The 21,969-nt window shown below is 34.9% G+C and overlaps 2 protein-coding genes across 2 annotated transcripts; one reads left to right on the top strand and one right to left on the bottom strand.

The window, feature by feature from the left end:
* The first annotated feature begins 9,046 nt into the window (after nt 1-9,046).
* On the top strand, nt 9,047-11,385 carry LOC136831735 (keratin-associated protein 19-4-like). The gene is made up of 4 exons (XM_067092352.1): nt 9,047-9,137; nt 9,703-9,881; nt 10,672-10,873; nt 11,197-11,385. The coding sequence occupies exons 1-3, from the start codon at nt 9,117-9,119 to the stop codon at nt 10,826-10,828; spliced, it is 357 nt and encodes a 118-aa protein (XP_066948453.1). The 5' UTR covers nt 9,047-9,116; the 3' UTR covers nt 10,829-10,873; nt 11,197-11,385.
* A 4,955-nt stretch (nt 11,386-16,340) lies between these two features.
* LOC136831136 (uncharacterized) lies at nt 16,341-17,042 on the bottom strand. The gene has a single exon (XM_067091091.1). It carries the CDS (start codon nt 17,040-17,042, stop codon nt 16,341-16,343), a length of 702 nt encoding a protein of 233 aa, XP_066947192.1.
* Between the last annotated feature and the right edge of the window lie 4,927 nt (nt 17,043-21,969).

Genomic DNA, 21,969 nt, shown 5'->3' with positions numbered 1-21,969 from the left:
CTTCTTTAGACTAGTAGGGTTTACTGAAAGGATTTCTGCCCAAATAAGAGGTAAAAATTAGAGTTTAGTTCAAGTTACAGAAGTTGGACAGCCAGGCGGGAAGAGACCAAATGAAATGGATAAGTGAAAAGCTGAAAGTGATCCGGCTGGGAGCTGAAAAGACTCTGCAAACAAGCTTTAATGCTTTTTATGGTGTATTGTGCCACGAATACCATATACGATGCTCCATTACTTGACTAGAAAAACTTTTAAATCTGTTGCAAATGTGAGAAGGCTTAGAATCTGACTATAAATCTATGCCCATTAAAAGTAATTAAAATTTGTTGTACTTTATCTAGTTAATTTTGAAAGGAGAGCACATAAATATTGTTTCCTATAATAAAATTTAAAAGGTGCTAGGAGAAAGGCTTGAGAAAAAGGATTACTGCAAAGTCAATATTGGCAGTGTTGCTTCATGTTGGAAAAATCAACAAAAGAGTTGGTCTTCTTACTGAAGCATCTATTGGAGAAGTACCATGCAATCCGTTGGTCTTGCTTAACCCATGACTGAGAAAAGAAAGAACGAATGGCTTTACTATGAAGAAAGCAACAGATCAACCTTTTAAAAAAACAGAGGGGTACATATAGGATTTAGAGAATGAAATGGAGAAGAAAACTGATTTTGGTAAGTGTTTACAGATAATATTATAAAGCAGTTTCGTGAGACCATTGAATCCCATTTCTAGACTGACAGAGCTCGTCCAGAGGAAGGTTCCCAAATAAGAGGTTGAAGAAGTTAGGCAGCAAGGTGGGAAGACTCAAAGGGAATGTATGAAGTGCAAAAGGCAGGAAGTAAAACAACTGGGTAAGGGATTACTGAAAAAATATCAGTGCTTTACTGAAAAAACAGCAGTGCTTTTTACAATGTGCTGCACTACTCACACTGTAACCAGTAATTCTCTGTGGGTTTTGAGATGTGGTGATCAAGCGTAAAGGAAAAATGGGTAGTACTACAGCATACAGAATTGACAAGAACGTTGCCTAGAGGCAGAGAGAAAGAATATCAAGAGATGGGACAGGGTCATAAAGTAGACGAATTGATTTTGAATCAATTCTGCCAAGATGGAAAGGAAGAATACAACCTTTCCAAAGATCAATGAAGAGCATAAACAAACATTGGATAATAAATAACTTAACGCCTTGGAAAAAGAAAATACAAATCACTGAAGTAAATCAGGTTTTATCATGATAATTTCATATGAATCATGAGATAACCTTTAGGATTTTTAGTGAAATTTGAACGAAAAGATTGGTGATAAAACTGAGAGCCTGGATTTCGTTGAAATTAAAAGGACAGAATATCTGAAAAAGGGACGGAAAAGATGCACACGATGAGTCTTGGTGGAGAAGAACTTGACACAAGGGACTGGCTCCCCAAAAGAAAAATATTCTTGAGACCAAAGGCGACAGGTTAAGAAAGACCAGTTCGAGTCTGACTGAGAGAAAGCTGGTATGGGTGCAGAGGGCTGCATCACAGGCAACATCATACACATAAAAAATAATGACCATTCAAGAAGCTTAGGAAAGGTGTATTAGAGAGTGCAAACATGAGAAACACCACCAATGAAGAATGAAGTGGTATGACGTCGAATGGTTGTAGGATATGGTCATATTTGGCAACTCTCCGAGACATTCAAATGACCACATAATCTTGCAATTTTCCCCACTTAATGAAAGATAATTTCACTTTACCAAGTGGATCACTGATAGTACCTCTCAAATTAGGTTGGATCGACTACGCTAATTTTTAAAATTTCATTTATATCAACTTGAGTAATTTTGTTATAGTTATTTTTTTAAATTATTTTCCCGCAACAAAATAGCTTTGTTTATAAGCTCCGGTGTAAAATACTTAGCATTCATGAAGGAAATTTAGCTAGAAGAGAGAGAGAGAGAGAGAGAGAGAGAGAGAGAGAGAGAGAGAGAGAGAGAGAGAGAGAGAGAGAGAGAGAGAGAGAGATTCTTGCCACTCTTCGATCCCTGTCTTCCGTTTGTTTATAAATCATCACTTAGGGATATCTTAGACGCAATTCGAGTACCTTTAGCATTCTTCTTCTTCCCATTATTACTAATATAATTTTTACTACCTGGATTGAAGATGGTGAATAGTAACTTACAACATCAAAGCTACAATAGTATACCATTTCCTTCCTGCCTCTCGCTAAGTTGTAAAATTGAAGTTGACGGACACGTCACATCGATGGAAAGCGGATAACGTGAAGTAACGGTTAGTCACTTGTTAAGGAAGCGACATATTGTCTGCATTGCGCAACGCGGGAGTCAAGTGTTTGTTTATCTTTTGATCTTGGAGTCTCAGTGAGAGTACTGCAATTGACGTCCGAGTGAAAGTATTATTGTACTGTTTTTATAGTAACTGTTGCGATACCGAATTAAGTTTATCATGAATAGGGATATAAGAATGAATATGTTTTTGACATACACGCCTCTTATCAGTAGTGTCAAATTTCCGGTTAAATACATACCTGTAGCCTACATACTGTACACATACTGTACATGTATAATATATATATATATATATATATATATATATATATATATATATATATATATATATATATATATATATATATATATAAATATATATATATATATATATATATATATATATATGCATACATATACATATATAAATTATATATATATATAGACTTTTTGTTTATACAAAAAGCACTGAATGGCAACATTTAAATTCATGAGGAGAGATTTAATATAAAAAAATTTGGCGAAAATGACATATCTAATTATAAAATCTAAGTAGCCTACATTAGGAACAGTTAATTGTTATCGAGTTTTACCCAAAGCCCACCACATACTGGAAATAATATATATATATATATATATATATATATATATATATATATATATATATATATATATATATATATATATAGTAGAATAGTTATGATGATAATGAAAAAGCATATCCTAGCAAATAGAAAAATGACCTACTGAAGAAGAAATCGTATAGTATCCTGCAGAAAGTTTTTGGTTACACTCACTCCCGGGAGATGCTGTGAAGGTCAGTCAGCCAGGGGCAAAGGTCACCCTCACCAAAGGTCAGCTTCTGACGCTGTGGATAATAAAAGATAATAGAATTAGTGTTGATTTATACAGGTTTGTGAGGGTGTATATATACAGTATGTATATGTATATATATATATATATATAAGTATATATATACATATACAGTATATATACATATATACAGTATATGTGTATATATATACATGTATATTTGTGTGTATATATAATTATAAAACTTTCAAGATATATCGTTTCATGTTACAGTAAAATATAACATCCTTTCACCTAACAAAAAAAAAAAAAATCTTTCAACTTTCTTAAAAAACTGGGTCATTAAAAAAAATGAAAGTCCACTTGGCACGCCTTTCGATTTTAAGAGAATGAAAATGTGTAAAAAAAAAAAATAAGAACAGTTCTTTTTAACCTTCTATTCACGATTATCAACCCATTCACAGATTTCTTAAAAAAAAGTTTTCACTGAGGACCCATTCAAAACCGAACAATTGGAGTTGGTGTCCTCAAGATCTGAGCGTGAAGACGAATTTGGAGCCTGGGGTCGTGGCCTGGAACGCTTAGGATTCATATTTTTATCTTACTTTCCTCAGGTAACTTGAGTAGTAAGTAGTGTTATAATATTGTAACCTTAAGGTTTCAGTATTTCTTGTGACCTATGCATGAATGATTGGAATATAAGGTTTAGGTCAAAGGCCAAGCGCTGGGACCTATGAGGTCATTCAGAGCTGAAATGAAAATTAAGAGTAAAGGTCTGAAAGGTGTAACAAGAGGAAAATCTCACAGTTGCACTACAAACAAATGTTAGGAGGGGATGGAAAGTAAGATGGAAGAAAGAGAATATGAACGGAGGAACAGTAAAAGGAATGAAATGGGTTGCAGCTAGGGGCCGAAGGAACGCTGCAAAGACCTCAAGTAATGCACACAGTGTGCCGAGTGAGGTGCACTGATGGCACTAAACTCCTACTGGGGTGCATGAATTATTCAATATATTCCTGGTGTCTTACTGATTATTGATAACGGAATATTAATAATATTATATCCATAAACGTACAAAAAGTGAAAAGGAAAAATTGTCGGATAAAACATTTTACTTCTGTCTTCCAAAATTTCGGAGAGAGAGAGAGAGAGAGAGAGGATGGGGTATCTCGTTTATGGCTAACTTGTATGGTTCATGTAGATGTATCTATTTAATACCTACAGTAAAAGCGAATGACTTATGCGTTGCATAATTGTTTTTCAAGCAGAGAAAGTTGTTTTAAGATACAATTTTAGAGCTTCTGTTATGTTGATTTTCTATGCAAATTATCACCATAACAAATGAAGCACAGTTATGTGCAAAGTATATGTAACTGCAAACACACATACAAACGCACACACACTTGGGAAGTATCTGTGTGTGTACTGTAATGAAAATAACATGACTGCGTAAAACCCAGATACATACATATAACCACACACACACACACACACACACATATATATATATATATATATATATATATATATATATATATATATATATATATATATATATATATATATTATATATATATATATATGTTTACTTCTATTATAATTATGCAACACAGTCCGCACTTAGATACTTTTCACGCAGAGATCACGGGAGAAGTATTCCTAGAGGTACGAATTCGGCAAAATATGGCCCACCTTGTGCTACAACTGACAAGGTGGAAGGAGGGGGGAGATGGAGTTGGAGAATGGTGTAGCCGGGTGGAGCCTGAGAGCAGATAGAGTACAGAGGAGCGTAGACTAATTAATTCTCCTGTTCTGAGGAAACATTCTCTCTCTCTCTCTCTCCATCCGGGTATTGTTAACGAAGAAGAGATATGGGAAATTGCCACAATAACGGATTTTGCTGGCTTTTAAATCTAAAGAAGCTAGGGGGGGTCATTGTGTTGCACAGAATAGCAGTTCCTGCAGAAATTGCACCTTTTCCAGAAATGTTCGAGAATACAGAGTACCTACAGAAGTACTCTGAAGGTCTTGTGTTAGCCTTGGGATCTAATTTGAATATACAGGATGTACTGCAAAATTCTCGTGTGTCGTGCTTTTAGAGAGAGAGAAGAGAGAGAGAGAGAGAGAGAGAGAGAGAGAGAGAGAGAGAGAGAGAGAGTTTTGATCAAGACTAATTTGAATAAGAGATGTATTGCAAAATTCTCTTGTTTTGAGAGAGAGAGAGAATTGTGGAGAAGAGTAATTTGAATATCAGATGTATTGTAAAATCCTCTTGTTTTAGAGAGAGAGAGAGAGAGAGAGAGAGAGAGAGAGAGAGAGAGAGAGAGAGAGAGAGAGAGAGAGAGAGAATTTGTTCAAGACTAATTTGAATAAACAAATGTATTGTAAAATCCTCTTGTTTTAAGAGAGAGAGAGAGAGAGAGAGAGAGAGAGAGAGAGAGAGAGAGAGAGAGAGAGAGAGATTAGCTTGATCCAGCTGCTGCGTCAACATCGGAAAGATTCCGAAAGTGACAATATTCTGTCATAATCAAACAGCTTTTTTATTTCTGTTTTTTGTTTCGTTTTTTGACAAAGAAAACAACAGACAGAGCTCGAAGGGAGGAGGTTCCCTGTGTAGTTCATAATAACCCGGATATAGAGGTCCAGTTTAATTTTAGGGAAACGTGACAGTTGATAAAATAAAATATAAACATACTTATAGACATACATACATATATATATATATATATATATATATATATATATATATATATATATATATATATATATATATATATATATATATATATATATACTAACTTTAAGGTCAGTACTTTTCCTGGAAACAAAGTCCCCAGATTAATACCCCTTAAGACAAAACCTGTCAAGGCAAATATTATACAAAAATTCTCAAGTTATAATTTATATCTTTCTTATTCTTTTTAGTTAATGAACCGTCATCTGAGATGCAGAACACTGCAGTGGCTAACTAGTGTGTCCTGATTGATTTGTAGAATGTATTATAAATGTATGGATTTTTGCATTATAGCCCCCATACAATTCTCCTTGTATTTTAATGCTTTACTCACATTTTCATCTATTTATTTATTAATTTAAGAATTGATTTTTTTCTTTTTTTAATAAGCGATCTCTTCTCTCCGCGTTTCCCATTGTTTTCTGTTACTTCTTTCTAATGAACGCCATATTCTCTGGAAGCTTGAATTTCAAGTTAACGGCCCCTTTAGTGGGATTGTTCCATATGAACAGCTTTCATCATCTGAATATTATTATTATTATTATTAAGGTAGTTTAACCAGACCACTGAGCTGACTTTCAGCTCTCATAGGGCTGGCCGCATCATCTGAATAATAATAATAATAATAATAATAATAATAATAATAATAATAATAATAATAATAATAATCATTAACAATTCGGGATACAAATAAGTTGAAAAAAAAAAATGCAAACATAATTAAAGCACGTCAGTGTTAAAGAACAAAACATTTTTAGTCAAAACACAATCTGGTGTCCCATTTCTTAAACCCTGCCCCCACCGACCTTATTAATGCCCTCTGGAAAGGTTATTTCTGGTTTGACCTGACCTGTGACGTATCTTCTTAAATAGGGTCAGTTTCCTTATATTGCGCCCGGGGCATTCTCTGCGCTTTCATTTGTTATGTTTAATAATTTCATATCAATTTTTGCTTTTATGTTTGAATTTCGTGGCCTACAAATTAGTCCTGTTATCAGAATTTCATTGTAGTTCCTTATTTCTAATTTGGAATCTGTCATATTTTTATCAATTTAAATCAGTCAAGTATTATTACTATTATTATTTTTATTATTATTGTTATTATTATTATTATTATTATTATTATTATTATTATTATTATTATTATTATCGAGAAGACGAACCCTATTCATATGGAACAAGCCCATCAAAGGGGCCACTGACTTGAAATTCAGCTTCCAAGGAATATTATGGTGTTCATTCGAAAGAAGTGATAGAATGCAATGGGAAATACAGAAAGAAGAGATCACTTATTAAATAAAAAAAATTAATAAGTATTAAAAAATATAAGTCAATTATTAAAATACAAGAAATAGTATTATGGTAGTAATGCATTGCATCTTCGCTTGAACTTCTGAAGTTCCAACTGCACAACATCGACCAAGGGAATTTTGCCCTATCTTGTAGCCTAAAGGGTCCTGAGGGGTATCTGCCCTGTTTTCAGGGATTTTGGCCCAAGGGGGTGTCCAGCCAGGACCCCGAAAACACTGTGGCGGTGTTTTTTTTGGAAACGTCCATAAATACTATTGTAAGACTTGAGGCGAACAGCTTTACTGTAGGATTTGCTTGTAACAATTTTTATAAGAAACATTTGGGTGTCATTTTCTATAAATTACTGTGTGTGTGTGTGTGTGTGTGTATGTGTGTTGTGTGTGTACATGCACGTGAATATGAACAGACGAAACAGTGATAACAGATAAATAAAAGAAGGTACTGAAGTGACAAAAGGTACTTATTCTATATTCGACGAGTATGAACCAGTCCACAGAATAGAACAGCATCTAGAATTTAGGCCAAAGGACAAGCGCTGGGACCTATGAGGTCATTCAGCGCTGAAACGGAAATTGAGAGTAAAAGGTCTGAAAGGTGTAACAGGAGGAAAACCTCGCAGGTACACCATGGAACAATTGTTAGGAGAGGGTTAAGGAAAGTAAGATGGAAGAAAGATGAGAGATTATGAACGGAGGTACAGTAAAAGGAAATAAAGGGGTTACAGCTAGGGGCCGAAGGGACGTTAAAAAGAACCTTAAGTAATGCCTACAGTGCTCTTCTTGAGGGGCACTGACGCCACTACTCCCCGCTACGGGTAAACCATACGACAGACTAAAATGGTTCATTTCTGTTAAGAAAAATAGAATAGGCATTGATTGTGAAAATGACTATTCAGTTTTTACCATAAATATATATATATATATATATATATGTACATATATATATATATATATATATATATATATATATATATATATATAGTAGTCATAAATGAAATAACATTTACGTTGGTATACTTGGCTCAAATTCCACAAGAAATCGACGGCACATTTCTATGTTATTCACACTTCCATATTAGCGCTTTGGAATAAAAATACTGGTTCTTGAAACCAAATAACTCTTAGTATACTATTTCTGCTAATAATAATAATAATAACAATAAACCTATGCTTAGGGGTCGTACTTCGAAAATTGCTCTGAAATAATAATAATAATAATAATAATAATAATAATAATAATAATAATAACAATAATAACCAGCCTGTGCTTAGGGGTCGTACTTCGAAAATTGCTCTAATAATAATAATAATAATAATAATAATAATAATAATAATAATAATAATAATAATAATAATAAACCTATGCTTAGTAGTCGTACTTCGAAAATTGCTCTGTCCCTCTACGAAAAGTTCCCCCCTGACACCGATCACCCAAAACCAGAGAAGAAACTCAAATGCAATATTAGAGTATTCACAAAAAAAAAGAGAAACATAAAAAATGTACTTAACTTCCAAGTTATGCAAACTTGCAGCATTACAAAATTCCGCTTGATGTCCACAACCCAGAACATCAGAGCGACTTCAAAACTCTTGAAACAATACAAAACAATGGAGGCTCGAGATGGTCTTCCTACAGGACGCCGTGACGTAAGAGATCACATTTTCTCATTTTCCCTTTTGTCGGGGCTTACGATACGTTTCTCGACCGGAAGAGAAGGGGAGGAAATCTCCTCCCTTTCAGAGAAAGGAAAGAGGAGGAGGAGGAGGGAGAGATAACAGACCCAAGAAGCCCGAGAACAATTATCCAAAACGACAATGAGAGATAAGAGAGAGAAAAAAGGAGCGGGGGGAAAAAGTCAAGCCACCTCTCGTTCCTCGGCGTATATATAAGGCAACGTGGAGTTTTTCCTCACCAGTTCTACCGAACAGTCGATTCCGAACAGATCACAGTTTGCTCCTCTTCATCCGTATCCGAATTTCCTCAGCTTGGATCTACGATGATGGCAAAGGGATTCTTGGTGAGTAGAGAGTACGGATTCTCATTTCGGTGCAGTGGAACTATATCTGTGACCTGGAGAACAAAATGCCTAAAGATTTTACTAATTTATTTATAGTTTCCTCTGATAATTTATCAGTTTCATATATATATATTTATATATTTATATATAATATTTCTTCTTATATATATATATATATTAAATGATTACCATTTTCTTTGTGAAGGATGAGTTTCCTTTGATGTTCCTAAGACCTGTAGGATCTTCCATGTGTTTCAAGGATCCAGGAATAATAATAATAATAATAATAATAATAATAATAATAATAATAATAATAATAATAATAATAATAATAATAATAATAATACTCCAACTATTACTCGAGATAGTAATAAAAATGCTCCATCTATTACTCCTGATAATAATAAAAATATTAATAAAAATACTCCATCTATTACTCCTGATAATAATAATAATAATGATAATAATAATAATAATAATAATAATAATAATAATAATAATAATAATAATAATACATCTATTACTACTACTAATAATAATAACAAAACTCCTTCCATCACTGCAGATCTTCATGGCCACAGCGCTGGTCTGCCTCTTCAGCGCCTCTGAGGGGGCTGCTCTCCCCGTGGCCTCTCCCTCACCCTCCCCGAGGCCGGACCCGGAGGCCAAGGCCGAGCCCTTCATCGGCGGTTTGGGCATGATGGGGGGACTTGGGGGCCTCTACGGGTATCCCTTCCTTAGCGGGTAAGTTGGAGTGAATGGTTTTTCATTGAGTGTTATCTCTCATTCATTCAGTGGATGAATACTTTTTTTTTTACTGGATATTATCTGTCATTCAGTGATTGGATACTTTTTTCACTGAATATTATCTGTCATTCAGTGATTGGAATACTTTTTTCACTGAATATTATCTGTCATTCAGTGATTGCATACTTTTTTAATTGAACATTATTCGTCATTTAGTAACAATACTTTTTTTTATTGAATATCTGTCATTCAGTGATTGAATACTTTTTTTTACTGAATATTATCTGTCATTCAGTGATTGAATACTTTTTTCATTGAATATTATGTCATTCAGTGATTTAATAATTTTTTCATTGAATATTATGTCATTCAGTGATTGAATATTTTCTTTACTGAATATTATCCATTATTCAAGTGAGTCAACACTTTTCCACTGAGTTTTTTCGACTGAATATTATCCCTTATTTATTCAAGGAATGAATACTTTTTTCATTGAATATTATCCATTATTAATCATAATTGAGTAATTTTTTCATTGAATGTCATCCATAATTCATTCAATGAATGAATACTTTTTCCACTGAATATTATCACTCATTCATTCAAGGAATGAATACCTTCATTGAATTTTATCCATTATTAATCATAATTGAGTACTTTTTTCATAGAATGTCATCCATAATTCATTCAATGAATGAATACTCTTTCCACTGAATATTATCGCTCATTCATTCAGTGAATGAACAGACAGGTAGGACTCTTCTTAACATTCCGACCTTCCCCACAGGTCCTACGGCTACGGGTCCTACGGTCTGGGAGGCCTAGGCCTTATGGGCGGCATGTACGGTCTCGGAGGACTCGGAGGACTTGGAGGACTTGGTATGATGGGCGGTCTCTACGGCGGATTAGGTCTTGGTGGTCTCGGCTTCGGACTTGGCTGGTAATCCTCCCCCCCCCCCCCCCTATCCCCCGCCAGGTGAAAATTACAGGTAGGGAAATCGTTGTTCTTATTCCGGTTAAAAAAAAAAAATGGGAAAAATCGAACTGAATTTAACCAATAGTTCCCTGATATCTATCAAAAACTTTTTTTTGTGTGAATTAGATTCCATCAAAAACTTTTTAGTATGAGACTGGAATCCATCAGAAACTGTGTAATGTGAAACTGGAATCCATCAAAAACTTTTTAGTATGAATCAGAATCCATCAAAAATTTTTTAGTATGAATTGGAAGCTATCAAAAACTTTTTAGTATGAAACAGGAACTCACGACTAAGTTAAAACACATCTCTAACCAATTTCTATCTGACCGCAGGTAACAATAGGAAGATCACGAGGCCCGCTTCTGCAGAGGGAGCTTCCTCTGTGCAATTGTAAAACAAAACATTTCCTTCTTATTTTCGACTGAGAGTCTCATCCAAAATGCCAAATGCCGGTGGTGGTTCTTCGACTGGATTCCCAGTGTCGTACAATCTTAGGTTTTTAATATATATAAGGAAAGATCTTAAGATTTATGCAATCAAAGATCTCAAAGTGACACCTCAAGTGATCCGTGCCCTTTCTCTCTTAACCCGCGGTGGTGGTGTTCCGCAAGGTCTTTGGACCTTGGTGTTCCGACTTTTGTTTATATTTTTCGAGTCTTACACTTAAGTTCTCCTTCTTTTTCTGCTTTTCCTCTTAAATCAAAAGGAATATAATGTAATCAGTCTAGTTTAGGAAACAAATGAGAGTTGATAAATAATTTTGTCGTCGAATTTCCCTCTAAACTAGAGCGTTGAATTCAGATGTAGGCCTATGTGTATTTCTTCCGGCCAAGTTTTAGGATGGAAGATGGCTGCTGATCGACACTGACCAGCAGGCCGAGAGCTTCATATTCATGCAACCATTACCTGCCATTTTTCATTATACAAACAACAATGTCTCTGATCATCTTTCTTCCTCATCATCATCACCATCTTCTTCATCCAAAGCCTTATCACCATCATCGTCTCCTATCTTGCCATATTTTTTCCTCTGCAATGTTTCTCTGGTGAATTTTGTGCCAGGTTGTTTTAGAGATGTTCTAGAGTGAAATTCTGTTCCATATCATCTCAGTCTTCTTCTTCTTCTTCTCTGGAACGCTACATTAACTATAGACCAATCAACTGCTGTCTCTCTGTGGGTCATTCAAAGCAAGAAACACCAACGCTTCCTTCTCCGCAAGAGCCTAACAGTGCCCACCCAGCGCGCTCTTTTCCCGCGAACTTTCGGGGCGAGTTTTCTTCTTCTCGATTTTAGCAACAAGACACCCGTTCAAGTGGCTCCTGATCTCCGCCTTAGTTTCGACAAGACGGCGCTGTCAGTAAAGAGTTAGCTGAAGATTGAGTTACGAAAGCTTCCATAGGATCCACCAGAAACAGGATGTCAAAATTTCGCCGGGGAAAACACAAGGGAATATATAGGCCTACAGTATAACTCGACTTGTCCCCAACCACTGCTGCTTACTTGGAACGCCACACCGGGAATGAAATGTAAAAAGTTTTTGCACGGGGTGCAGGTGACTTAACAGAAAATAAATACACGATTTAATGTTATTATTTGTTTCAATACGTATTCTAACCTTGGAGAAAATTATAACGAAGGTTTCAAGAAGTTTCTGAACCATTTGAGAAACGACTGAAGGAACAGTTAGTTGGCCGAGCGTAGATCATGGTCGCTTTGCATATTTAAAGTCATTTGAAGAAGGCGGGTTGTAATTAAACCTGCAAAATGAAATAATGATACAATTTTTATTTGTATTACAGTTGTTGTTCTTGAAATGACATCCTTGAATACCTTGACACTATTTCAGAAAGGTTTTCCTGATTTCAAATGTATAGTTTCATTTGGTCCCGTGAACTTCACTTGCGTCAACTGTTATAACTGTTTATCAATGTGCCCGAAGCAAAACTGGTCCCACTGCTTAATAACAATGGCTTGTCTCTATGAATGCCCTGAGCTTTTGTTCCACAGAGCTTTAGATCCAATTTGAAATCGCCAACTCTTTCTGCTAACTAAACTATAATTACTGTAAAATAAACACACCATACTCTCAGAGGGGAAGTAAATTACTTCAAAGGAACTGTGATTTTTCTGTCAGTCTTGAAGCAAGGTGAATTGCCATAAACATTATCTATACGCTAAGTTAAGTATATCTCAGTTTAACCAGACCACTGCGCTGATTAACAGCTCTCCTAGGGCTGGCCCAAAGGATTAGACTTATTTTCCGTGGCTAAGAACCAACTGGTTACCTAGCAACGGGACCTGCAGCTTATTGTGGAATCCGAACCACACTGTACGGAGAAATAAATTTCTATCACCAGAAATAAATTCCTCTAATTCTTCACTGACCGGTTGGAGACTAGAACTCGGGCCTAGCAGAGCGCTAGCCGAGAACTCTACCGAATCGTCCAACGAGGAACTTAAAAAGGTCTTCTGTGATGAGCCCTCGCCATTCATTGTCTAATTGCCGTAAGGTTACATCATCTTGGAAGCTTCATTTCAAGTGGTATAAGAAGACTCGTAGCCCTTCAACACCCAGAGCACTGACTGGATCTAACACAGATAGTCTAGTAGGATGTCGTCTTCAGAGTCAAACCTCTTCTTAATTTGTTTGGAATTAAAAAACAAAACAAAATAAATTTCCAATAGTAAGAGTGGATACGAAGACTAAATTTCTCCCTTTATTAAATTTTTCGATATAGACAAAAAACTGCAATTACCGTACATTTCCAATAGATTATTTCACATTTTCGTGAATTATCGCATGTCGTGCAGAGGGTCAAATTATCGTCATTGTACCCTGATTCTATTACGATAGATTTATTAATTATGATAGCGCGTTAACTTTAACGCACAACACAAATTCAACATGGTCTACAATCAAAAATCCGACAATTGTTTTTAAGTTGCGCTACACGACCACCAACAATATTTATTTCATTGATTTTTCCGTATAAAAAAATGTTATTTGAAATTCAGCTAGAATTGAAAAATAATCGTTCACTTTAGACTTCAAATCAAATAAGTTCATATTGTCTATTTAATTTGAATATTAAAACCGCAGAAAGGATTGAAAAAATGGTATAACAGACAGTCATAAATGCAAAGGCGTTTTCGTTCCACCAATACGACTGATCCCAGGACATCGTGTCCCCTGTGCCAGGGAAGCTCCGATGTCTAGACACAGGCAAAGGACTTTGATCATCCTCTTCCCCAAACATCAACTGTGTCTCTGTCGATGTTGGGAGGGAATAATAAATAACATGGTGGTCAGTCCACTTAAGTGAGTCGTAACCGAGGTGGATGAAAAGACCCCGGAAGAATGATTGGTAACATCCTTCAGCTTGGTAAAAAAAGAAAAAATATGTATTTACCCAACATTTTGTGCAATACTTTAACCCCTTCCCTCATTATCCCAAGTATTCTCGCGATTAACTTCCATGTTTTCTTCGTAAAATCACGAGAATACTCCTAAAATATCCCTACTTATTTCTGTCTTCTCGATTTAACTCGTTCTTTGAGGAATTCCCGCTTTCTGCATTTCCTCTCACAACAGGAAGCGTTCCAGTGTCAGACTCCGCTCCTGCGAAATTCTCTCCAAGTCATGACGTTCAAAGCACGGAAATATGACTAAATTTTGCATGTTGTACGGATCTTATTAATTCCACTTTCTCTTATTTACCTTTCTGGCAGCCCAAGACATTCTTTATAATGGTGCATGATTTAAAAATAGTCAATTCGTGTTATCTGTGACTCACGAGTTGTTGACTACTAAGCCTATCTATTATGGCATATTTAAGATTAATGAGGTTTAGATTTCAGAAATTTTAAGTAGCCATTGCACTTATGCTCCACAATAATATGCTAAAAACATATGACGTGTTAACCAAAAAGCGGATCTACTTTTAACAACACATTAAACATGTTAATGTGAAAGTCTATCAAGACGACTTAACCAACCCGTAGTAAGGAACTTCTATTACTCTACTGTCTATTCGAAGTGAAAGAGTATTTTCTCTTTGTGTAACAAATCTCAGTGTATGTTTCATGGAACCATATGTCTCGTAGATTGGTACTAACAAAAATATGTAGTTTGGTATCTTAGGTTCCTGGTTCCTGGTTCCTAAGCGCTCACTCCACAAACACAGTTGCGGGCACACTACACGATTCTCATGAGGTGCGAGGCTTTATTCTCTTGAATACATTTTTACACTCTTTTATTTTTACTTTACATTATATATATATATATATCAATACAATTTTGCTCAGTTTTATTTTTACTTTACATTATATATATATATATATATATATATATATATATATATATATCAATACAATTTTGCTCAGTTTTATTTTTACTTTACATTATATATATTATTTAACAGTTTTTCATTTAATTTAGCACCCTACCCCTTAACCTCCCAGATGTTACTTAATATTTCGAATTTATTTACTTTTATTACTCCTCCTTTTTACGTTACTGTTACTTTTTAACTGGTGCCGTTGCTTCCTGGGTTGGTGACGTCCTTTATTTTCATGGCTATTCTTATATATTCCGCTAGTTTTCTGTTCGGGGCTTTCAGAGTCTCTAATGTTAAGTTTTCTATTTTTTGTAAGGTTTTACACCTGAACAAATGTTCTGTGCTGTCCTTCTCTATTCTGCAGTTATCACAGACCTCATCCTTATATCTTCCCCGGTAGTTAGCTTTCAGGTCCAACATATTCAGCCTGGTTTTCATCATTAAGCATGCATCCTTTGTCTCTAGTTCCCTTAGATACTTATTTTCCTCAAAGTTATCTGTGAATCTCAGCTTCTTCATTTCTTTCTTCTTTTCTTCCAATGTCTTTTCGATATCTTGCGTTATTCTTCTCTTAATTTCCTTTTTCAGTTCTTTTTTGGCATATTTTCCCATTCCATTTATATCTATATTGTACTTTTTACCTATCTTTTCTATGCCTTTTGTTCAGCACAGCCCGTAGGGGGCTCTTAACTGGTCTCCTACTATTTCTTTGATTAGCCTTTTCTTGTCTGAATTTATAATATTGTGGAATAGCATTATTTTCTTGTATTCAATTCTATAGGCCATATGCCGGACTCCGCTAAAATCCCCAGTAGGGCGTGCCCTTTGGCTGTTCATACATTCCTCGGAGGATCCTGTATTGCATTTGCTCTAGAGCGTTTGACTCGTTTTCTGTTAAGTTGCTCCAGGTCTCTATGTTGGCAAATAATGTTGGGACCACCACTGTTTCATAGATCTTTTCCTTACTTCTAATGCCATATTTCCTACTTTCTTTAAGCCTCCATATTTTCTTATTTCTCTTAGTAGGTACTCTACTTTTTGTTTTCTCGATTTAATACTTTTGTTTTGGGTGTACTCTCTAGATTTTATATTCGCTTACACTTAATTGTTTTTTTTCTGTTCTCATGCTGTCATTTTATCAGTGTTTTCCAGTTGCTCCAGGCACTCCTATACCTGGTTTCCTGCTGGTGGGGAACATTATATCATCAACAAACATTAGGGACTCTATTTCTATATTCCTTATGATTGTTATGTTCTTCCTGCTTATTTCATTCACTTTGTCTGTTGCTATGTTGCATAGCTTTGGGCCATAAATTGTACCCTGTCTTACATTTTCTGTAATTTCGATAGCGTCTGTTTCTCCCGCAGGGCATCTTATGACTGCTTTGCCGTTCTCATTCATCTTTCTTATCAACAGTGCACCTTTCCATCCTATCATTTTCCCAATCTCTTTAATGCAGTCCTTCAGGTCTAGTTTGTCAAAGCATTTATACGCATCTCCAAACCATATGTGCGTCGGGGCCCCAAGCACTGTGTTGTAGTCAATCACTGCGTTCAGGGTTAGCAGGTGATCAACTGTGGATCTTCCTTCTATGCCACCACATTGGAATCGGCTTATCTTTTGGTTTATTTTTTCGTTTGTTAATTCCATCCTCACTTTTTCAAATACCTTACTTATGTTACGCGTGATAAATATTCCTCTCTTGTTTTCTAATTCCAATTTGCTTCCTTTTTTGTGAAGTGATAGTATCTTCATTTTCTCCCATTCGTCGGGAGTGTTTAACTCCTCTTCTATTTGCCCAATTAAGAGTGCCAGGCTTTCGATCATTTCTGTCCCCATACTTTTTATCATTACGTTATTTATTCCTTGAGTGTCCGGGGTATATTTATTCTTCAGTTTGCTTACTGCTCTTTCTACTTCTTGAATACTTGACCTCTGGATTTTTTCCGCTTTTCTCGTCCCGCATAGGGACGTCCATTTCTGGTGTTGTATATTAATTTCTTCTGCCAGTTTCCCTACTTTATCTTCAGGTTTGTCTAAAGTGAACAAATCTTTGTAATATTGCTCCTATTCTCTTCTGATTTCTTTCACGTTTTCTATTATTTTCCCTTCCTCACTTTTCATTGCCACCACGTTGTTTGACTTTGTGCCGTCGAGTTTTTTTTTTTCTTGAAGTCCCAGAAGGCTGCTCCATTTACTCCCCCTTTCGACTTTATTTCGGCTGCTGTTTCCTTAATCCTGATTCCATCTTCCTTTCCCTTTTTCTCTAATAATATATTCACTTATTAATCTCTCCTGTACTTGCCACAGCCTCTTCTCTTCTGTACTTCTAGACTTTTTGTTCTCTCTTTTGATCCTCCTTCCGGCCCTCATTAGGTCTCTTAATACTTTTGTTTTTCTTTCCTTTTTCTCTTTGCATCTTTTCATGCACTTGCAGTTCCTCGCCGGGTGAGCGGCTAATATTTTGGTCGTGAAATCTCTGAAGAACAAGAGGAATTTGTTTCTAATTACAATTATAATTACAATTGATCCCGTTGCTAGGTAACCAATTGGTTCTTAGCCGTAAAAATAAATCTAATGGTAAGAGCTGTTAATCAGCTCAGTGGTCTGGTTAAACTAAGATATCATTTTTTTCAAGCCAAGAAACCTTAAAAAAAAATGAATATGATTCCTACATGGTAAAGTTATAGAATCATTAAGCCAAGATTAAAAAAAAATAGCCTATGAGGATGGTAACAAGGGAAAGAATCTTGGTCAAGCAAGCTCTTGGCCCATAGCTATCGATTTGGCAGATATGTTCATTACTTTGTCCTTCTTTTGAAGGACAATCCCATTCAAAATTAGGCAAAATGACTTTCTTATGGTAGTCTTCCGTTAACAATACTCTCCAAGTACCGTTCCAAAGCCTTGAACAGAAAGAAATGACTGTCCTGGCCTTTTTTTCTCGTTGGTTTGTTTACAAGATGCTTTCTAATCTTTGATATGTACACAAATTAGAATTCGATATTCTTTACTACCACTACAACGGATCTCAGACCAATTGTATTTCGAAATATATTGTACAGTAATGATTAACTTACCTGTAATAAAATAAGTTAACTATATGCATACATTCAAGATTCTCACTTTGATTTTTATGCAGTTTTATATTTCTTTGTTATAGCAACAATTGACTGTTGCCTGACCACCACCCCACCTTTTGACAATTATATATCAGAGTGAAACTCGACATAAAATAATAAGTATAACCACATGATTGATTGATTTGTGTTAAATGGCATCGCAATGAAAACAAATGCCACAGGTAATAGATTACATATCACGCCGTTAAAAGCTTGTATGGTTAAGGCTATGGTGTATGGTCAGCTGTTTCCTAACTTTGATTAGAATCTAACAATTGTGTCATTTCATTTCACTGCGCAATAACTGATCTCCTCAATGTTTATACATAAATAAACGGTTTGTCACTTTAGAAGTTTTGTTACTAAAAATACACTGTTATTATACTGCAAATAAACACTGTTTTGTTGGTATGTATAATAATAGTTTTTGATTGCATTACCATCTTTCATATTCGTGTGGGACTTCTGACCTGATTTTTTTTGTTGAATAAGCAAGCGTGAGCTAAATTCTTCGAAGCGTTTTGTGGGGAAAAATTTATAATAAAATTCGGCCATGCTAGCGTAAACATACTTTAAAATTCTGGTATATCATTGGAAATGTGAAAGAAGTAAGAATTACCAAGAAAAAAAATATACATACAATTTTTTTCTGTTAAACTAAGAATAAAAGGAAAAACACTATACAAAATATTTTTCTTTCTCGACAAATTAATGACGAGTTGAAAGCATCGCCTACAAACGTCTGGCTGAGAAATCTCTCTCTCTCTCTCTCTCTCTCTCTCTCTCTCTCTCTCTCTCTCTCTCTCTCTCTCCCAGCCATCTTGCTGCCAATCGCCCGACCGCTCACAACAACCACAGCAACCAAAACAAAAACAACACGAGAAGCGCAACAACAAAAACAACACGAGAAGCGCATCCGAGATTCACAGCCTCGGAAATCCTAAACCGGCCGACCGAATGACTCGCGGGCCATCCATTATGAATGCGACCATTGAGACGCTACAACGGCCCCTGAATATCGGACAGTCCGGTTGTCGAATTATTCACGGATTCCCGTGTATCGCCGTAGTATGACGAGGGCCTGGACAGACAGCGATTTACCCCGGAAAAAAAACCGGCGGATTTTTTTATATTTTCGTCGGGCGGTTGACGACTATCTGGTCAGTGCCGAAGTACGGACAAGTGACGATAGAGTGATGATTGATGCTATTTGATGATTGATGGGATTATTAGTGATTTTATAAACGATGTTTTCGTTATCAGTAAATGGAGCATTAATCCTCATATGAATCAATTCTTTTCAGAATTTTCAGAATGCAAAATTTTAAACGGAAAATTCCCATTTACAGTAGCCTTACCGTTCACTAAATAAATTCTTCACCGCAACTTCCGATAGCGGGATAATACATTCGAATGGGCATTAATATTGGGTATAAGGTTTAAATGAAGGCTGATGCCCTTGTACCCGGGTAAACTTTCTACATGAAGATCGAAATGTAAATTTATAAAATAAATTTTTTTTTTTTTTTAGGAAACTCAAGGCCTAATTTTAAGCACTTTTATAAGTCCTTAAAATTAGGCCTTGCATTTAATACATTTTTATCTATTTACCAATTTATTCATTTATTTTCTCCTCTTTCAATAAGCGAGATCTCTATTCTTTCCGTATTTCCCTTTATTTCCTCTTACTTCTTCCTCTTATTGCACATCTTAATTCTTTGGCAGCTTAAATTTCAAATCAATGGCTCCTGTGATGGGCTCGTTCAGTATGAATAGGGTTCATAATAATAATAATAATAATAATAATAATAATAATAATAATAATAATAATAATAATAATAATAATAATAATAATAATATGAAGCAAATAACAAGTCATCCTATTAATATTATTTATTATTTTTTCATAGTCTGATCTCACTGGTGGGTTAGTTAAAAGTACTGGATATTTCTTTGCCAGCTTCTTTAATATCTATCTCTGTCTGTCCGTCTGTCTGTATTGCCTCGTTCGCAAAATAATTCATTCATGTATCTATAATCTTTTATGAATAATAATTTGAATAATTCAGGTTCGGTCTCTCTTGCTTAACTGAAGGAGTTTCAAGTCTGTTTAGAATACTTAATACGTTTAAATGTACGCCGAAAGTCTGTTTAGAATATTTAATAAACGGAATACTTAATACGTTTAAATGTACGCCAAAATCCTGTTTAGAATATTTAATACGTTTAAATGTACGTCAAAAACCTGTTTAGAATATTTAATAAGTACAAATGTACGCCAAAACTGTTTAGGAAATTTAATACGTCAAAATGTACGTCAAAAGTCTGTTTAGAATATATAATGTTTAAATGTACGTCAAAGGCCTGTTTAGAATATGTAATGTTTAAATGTACGTCAAAAGACTGTTTAGAATATTTAATACATCAAAAGACTGTTTAGGATATTTAATACGTCAAAAGACTGTTTAGAATATTTAATACGTCAAAAGACTGTTTAGATATTTAATACGTCAAAAGACTGTTTAGAATATTTAATACGTCAAAAGACTGTTTAGAATATTCAATACGTCAAAAGACTGTTTAGAATCTTTAATACGTCAAAAGACTGTTTAGAATATTTAATACGTCAAAAGCCTGTTTAGAATATTTAATAAGTCAAAATATTGTTTAGAATATTTAATAAGTCAAAAGGTTGTTTAGAACATATACGTCAAAATGTACGCCAAAACTGTTTAGAATATTTAATAAGTCAAAAGACTCTTTATAATATCTAACTCGTTTAAATGTGCATTATCATATTACTACAATCACACGGATACGCCAAGAAATATTGCATTAATTAGTTTGCGTGCGTGCGTGCGTGTGTGTGTGTGTGTGTGTGTGTGTGTGTGTGTGTGTGTGTGTGTGTGTGTGTGTATGTTTTAATTTTTATTAAAGCAAATCAAAGTCACGCTTGATCGTAAAGTTGACGCGACATCACCACGAACGCAAAATATAAAATTTTATTACTAAATGCTAAACAAAATCAATCATGTGACATTGCCTTAGTGAATGTTACAGAGAAACAATACAAGTTTAAGGAATCATCAGAAACATTACTGCCTTTCTGTGAGGTTATGAAACTCCGACGATAAAAACAAATGAAACTTGACTCCGGAAGGAGAAGGGTTTTGCAAAAATTGAAAAGTACTGACATCTGATGAATTTATTATTATTATTATTATTTAAAAGATGAACGCTATTCAAGTGGAACAAATCCACCAAAGGAACCACTGACTTGAAATTCAAGCTTCTAAAGAATATTATTATTATTATTATTATTATTATTATTATTATTATTATTTAAAAGAAGAATCCTATTCATATAGAACAAGCACACCAAAGGGGCCATTGACTAGGAATTCAAGCTTCCAAAGAATGATGTAACACAAGGTAATAGAAAATAAAGGAAGAAGAAATCATTTACAAAAGAAAAAATAAATTAACATATTAACAAATGAATAGATGAGGCAATTGAGCGACACCTTTGTTTGGCCTAGGGAATAAAGACATATTTCAATTACAAAAAAATTAAACCAAAAAGTAAGTCACAAAAGGATTTCTAAAGATGACCACAAAAAAAAAAAAAAAAAGCGGAAATGTAT

This window comes from Macrobrachium rosenbergii, chromosome 48 (genome assembly GCF_040412425.1).
Source record: "Macrobrachium rosenbergii isolate ZJJX-2024 chromosome 48, ASM4041242v1, whole genome shotgun sequence".
In the NCBI taxonomy this organism is placed as follows: domain Eukaryota; kingdom Metazoa; phylum Arthropoda; class Malacostraca; order Decapoda; family Palaemonidae; genus Macrobrachium; species Macrobrachium rosenbergii.
The sequence above is the reverse complement of the archived record's forward strand: the minus strand, read 5'-3'. Positions and strand labels throughout refer to the sequence as shown.

Excerpts from the sequence above, each read along its gene's own strand:
- LOC136831136 (XM_067091091.1), bottom strand. The coding sequence starts at position 17,042 with ATGGGGACAGAAATGATCGAAAGCCTGGCACTCTTAATTGGGCAAATA.
- LOC136831735 (XM_067092352.1), top strand. The coding sequence starts at position 9,117 with ATGATGGCAAAGGGATTCTTG. Across the intron at positions 9,138-9,702 it reads TGATGGCAAAGGGATTCTTG|ATCTTCATGGCCACAGCGCT; the intron begins GTGAGTAGAGAG and ends CCATCACTGCAG. Across the intron at positions 9,882-10,671 it reads GGGTATCCCTTCCTTAGCGG|GTCCTACGGCTACGGGTCCT; the intron begins GTAAGTTGGAGT and ends CCTTCCCCACAG.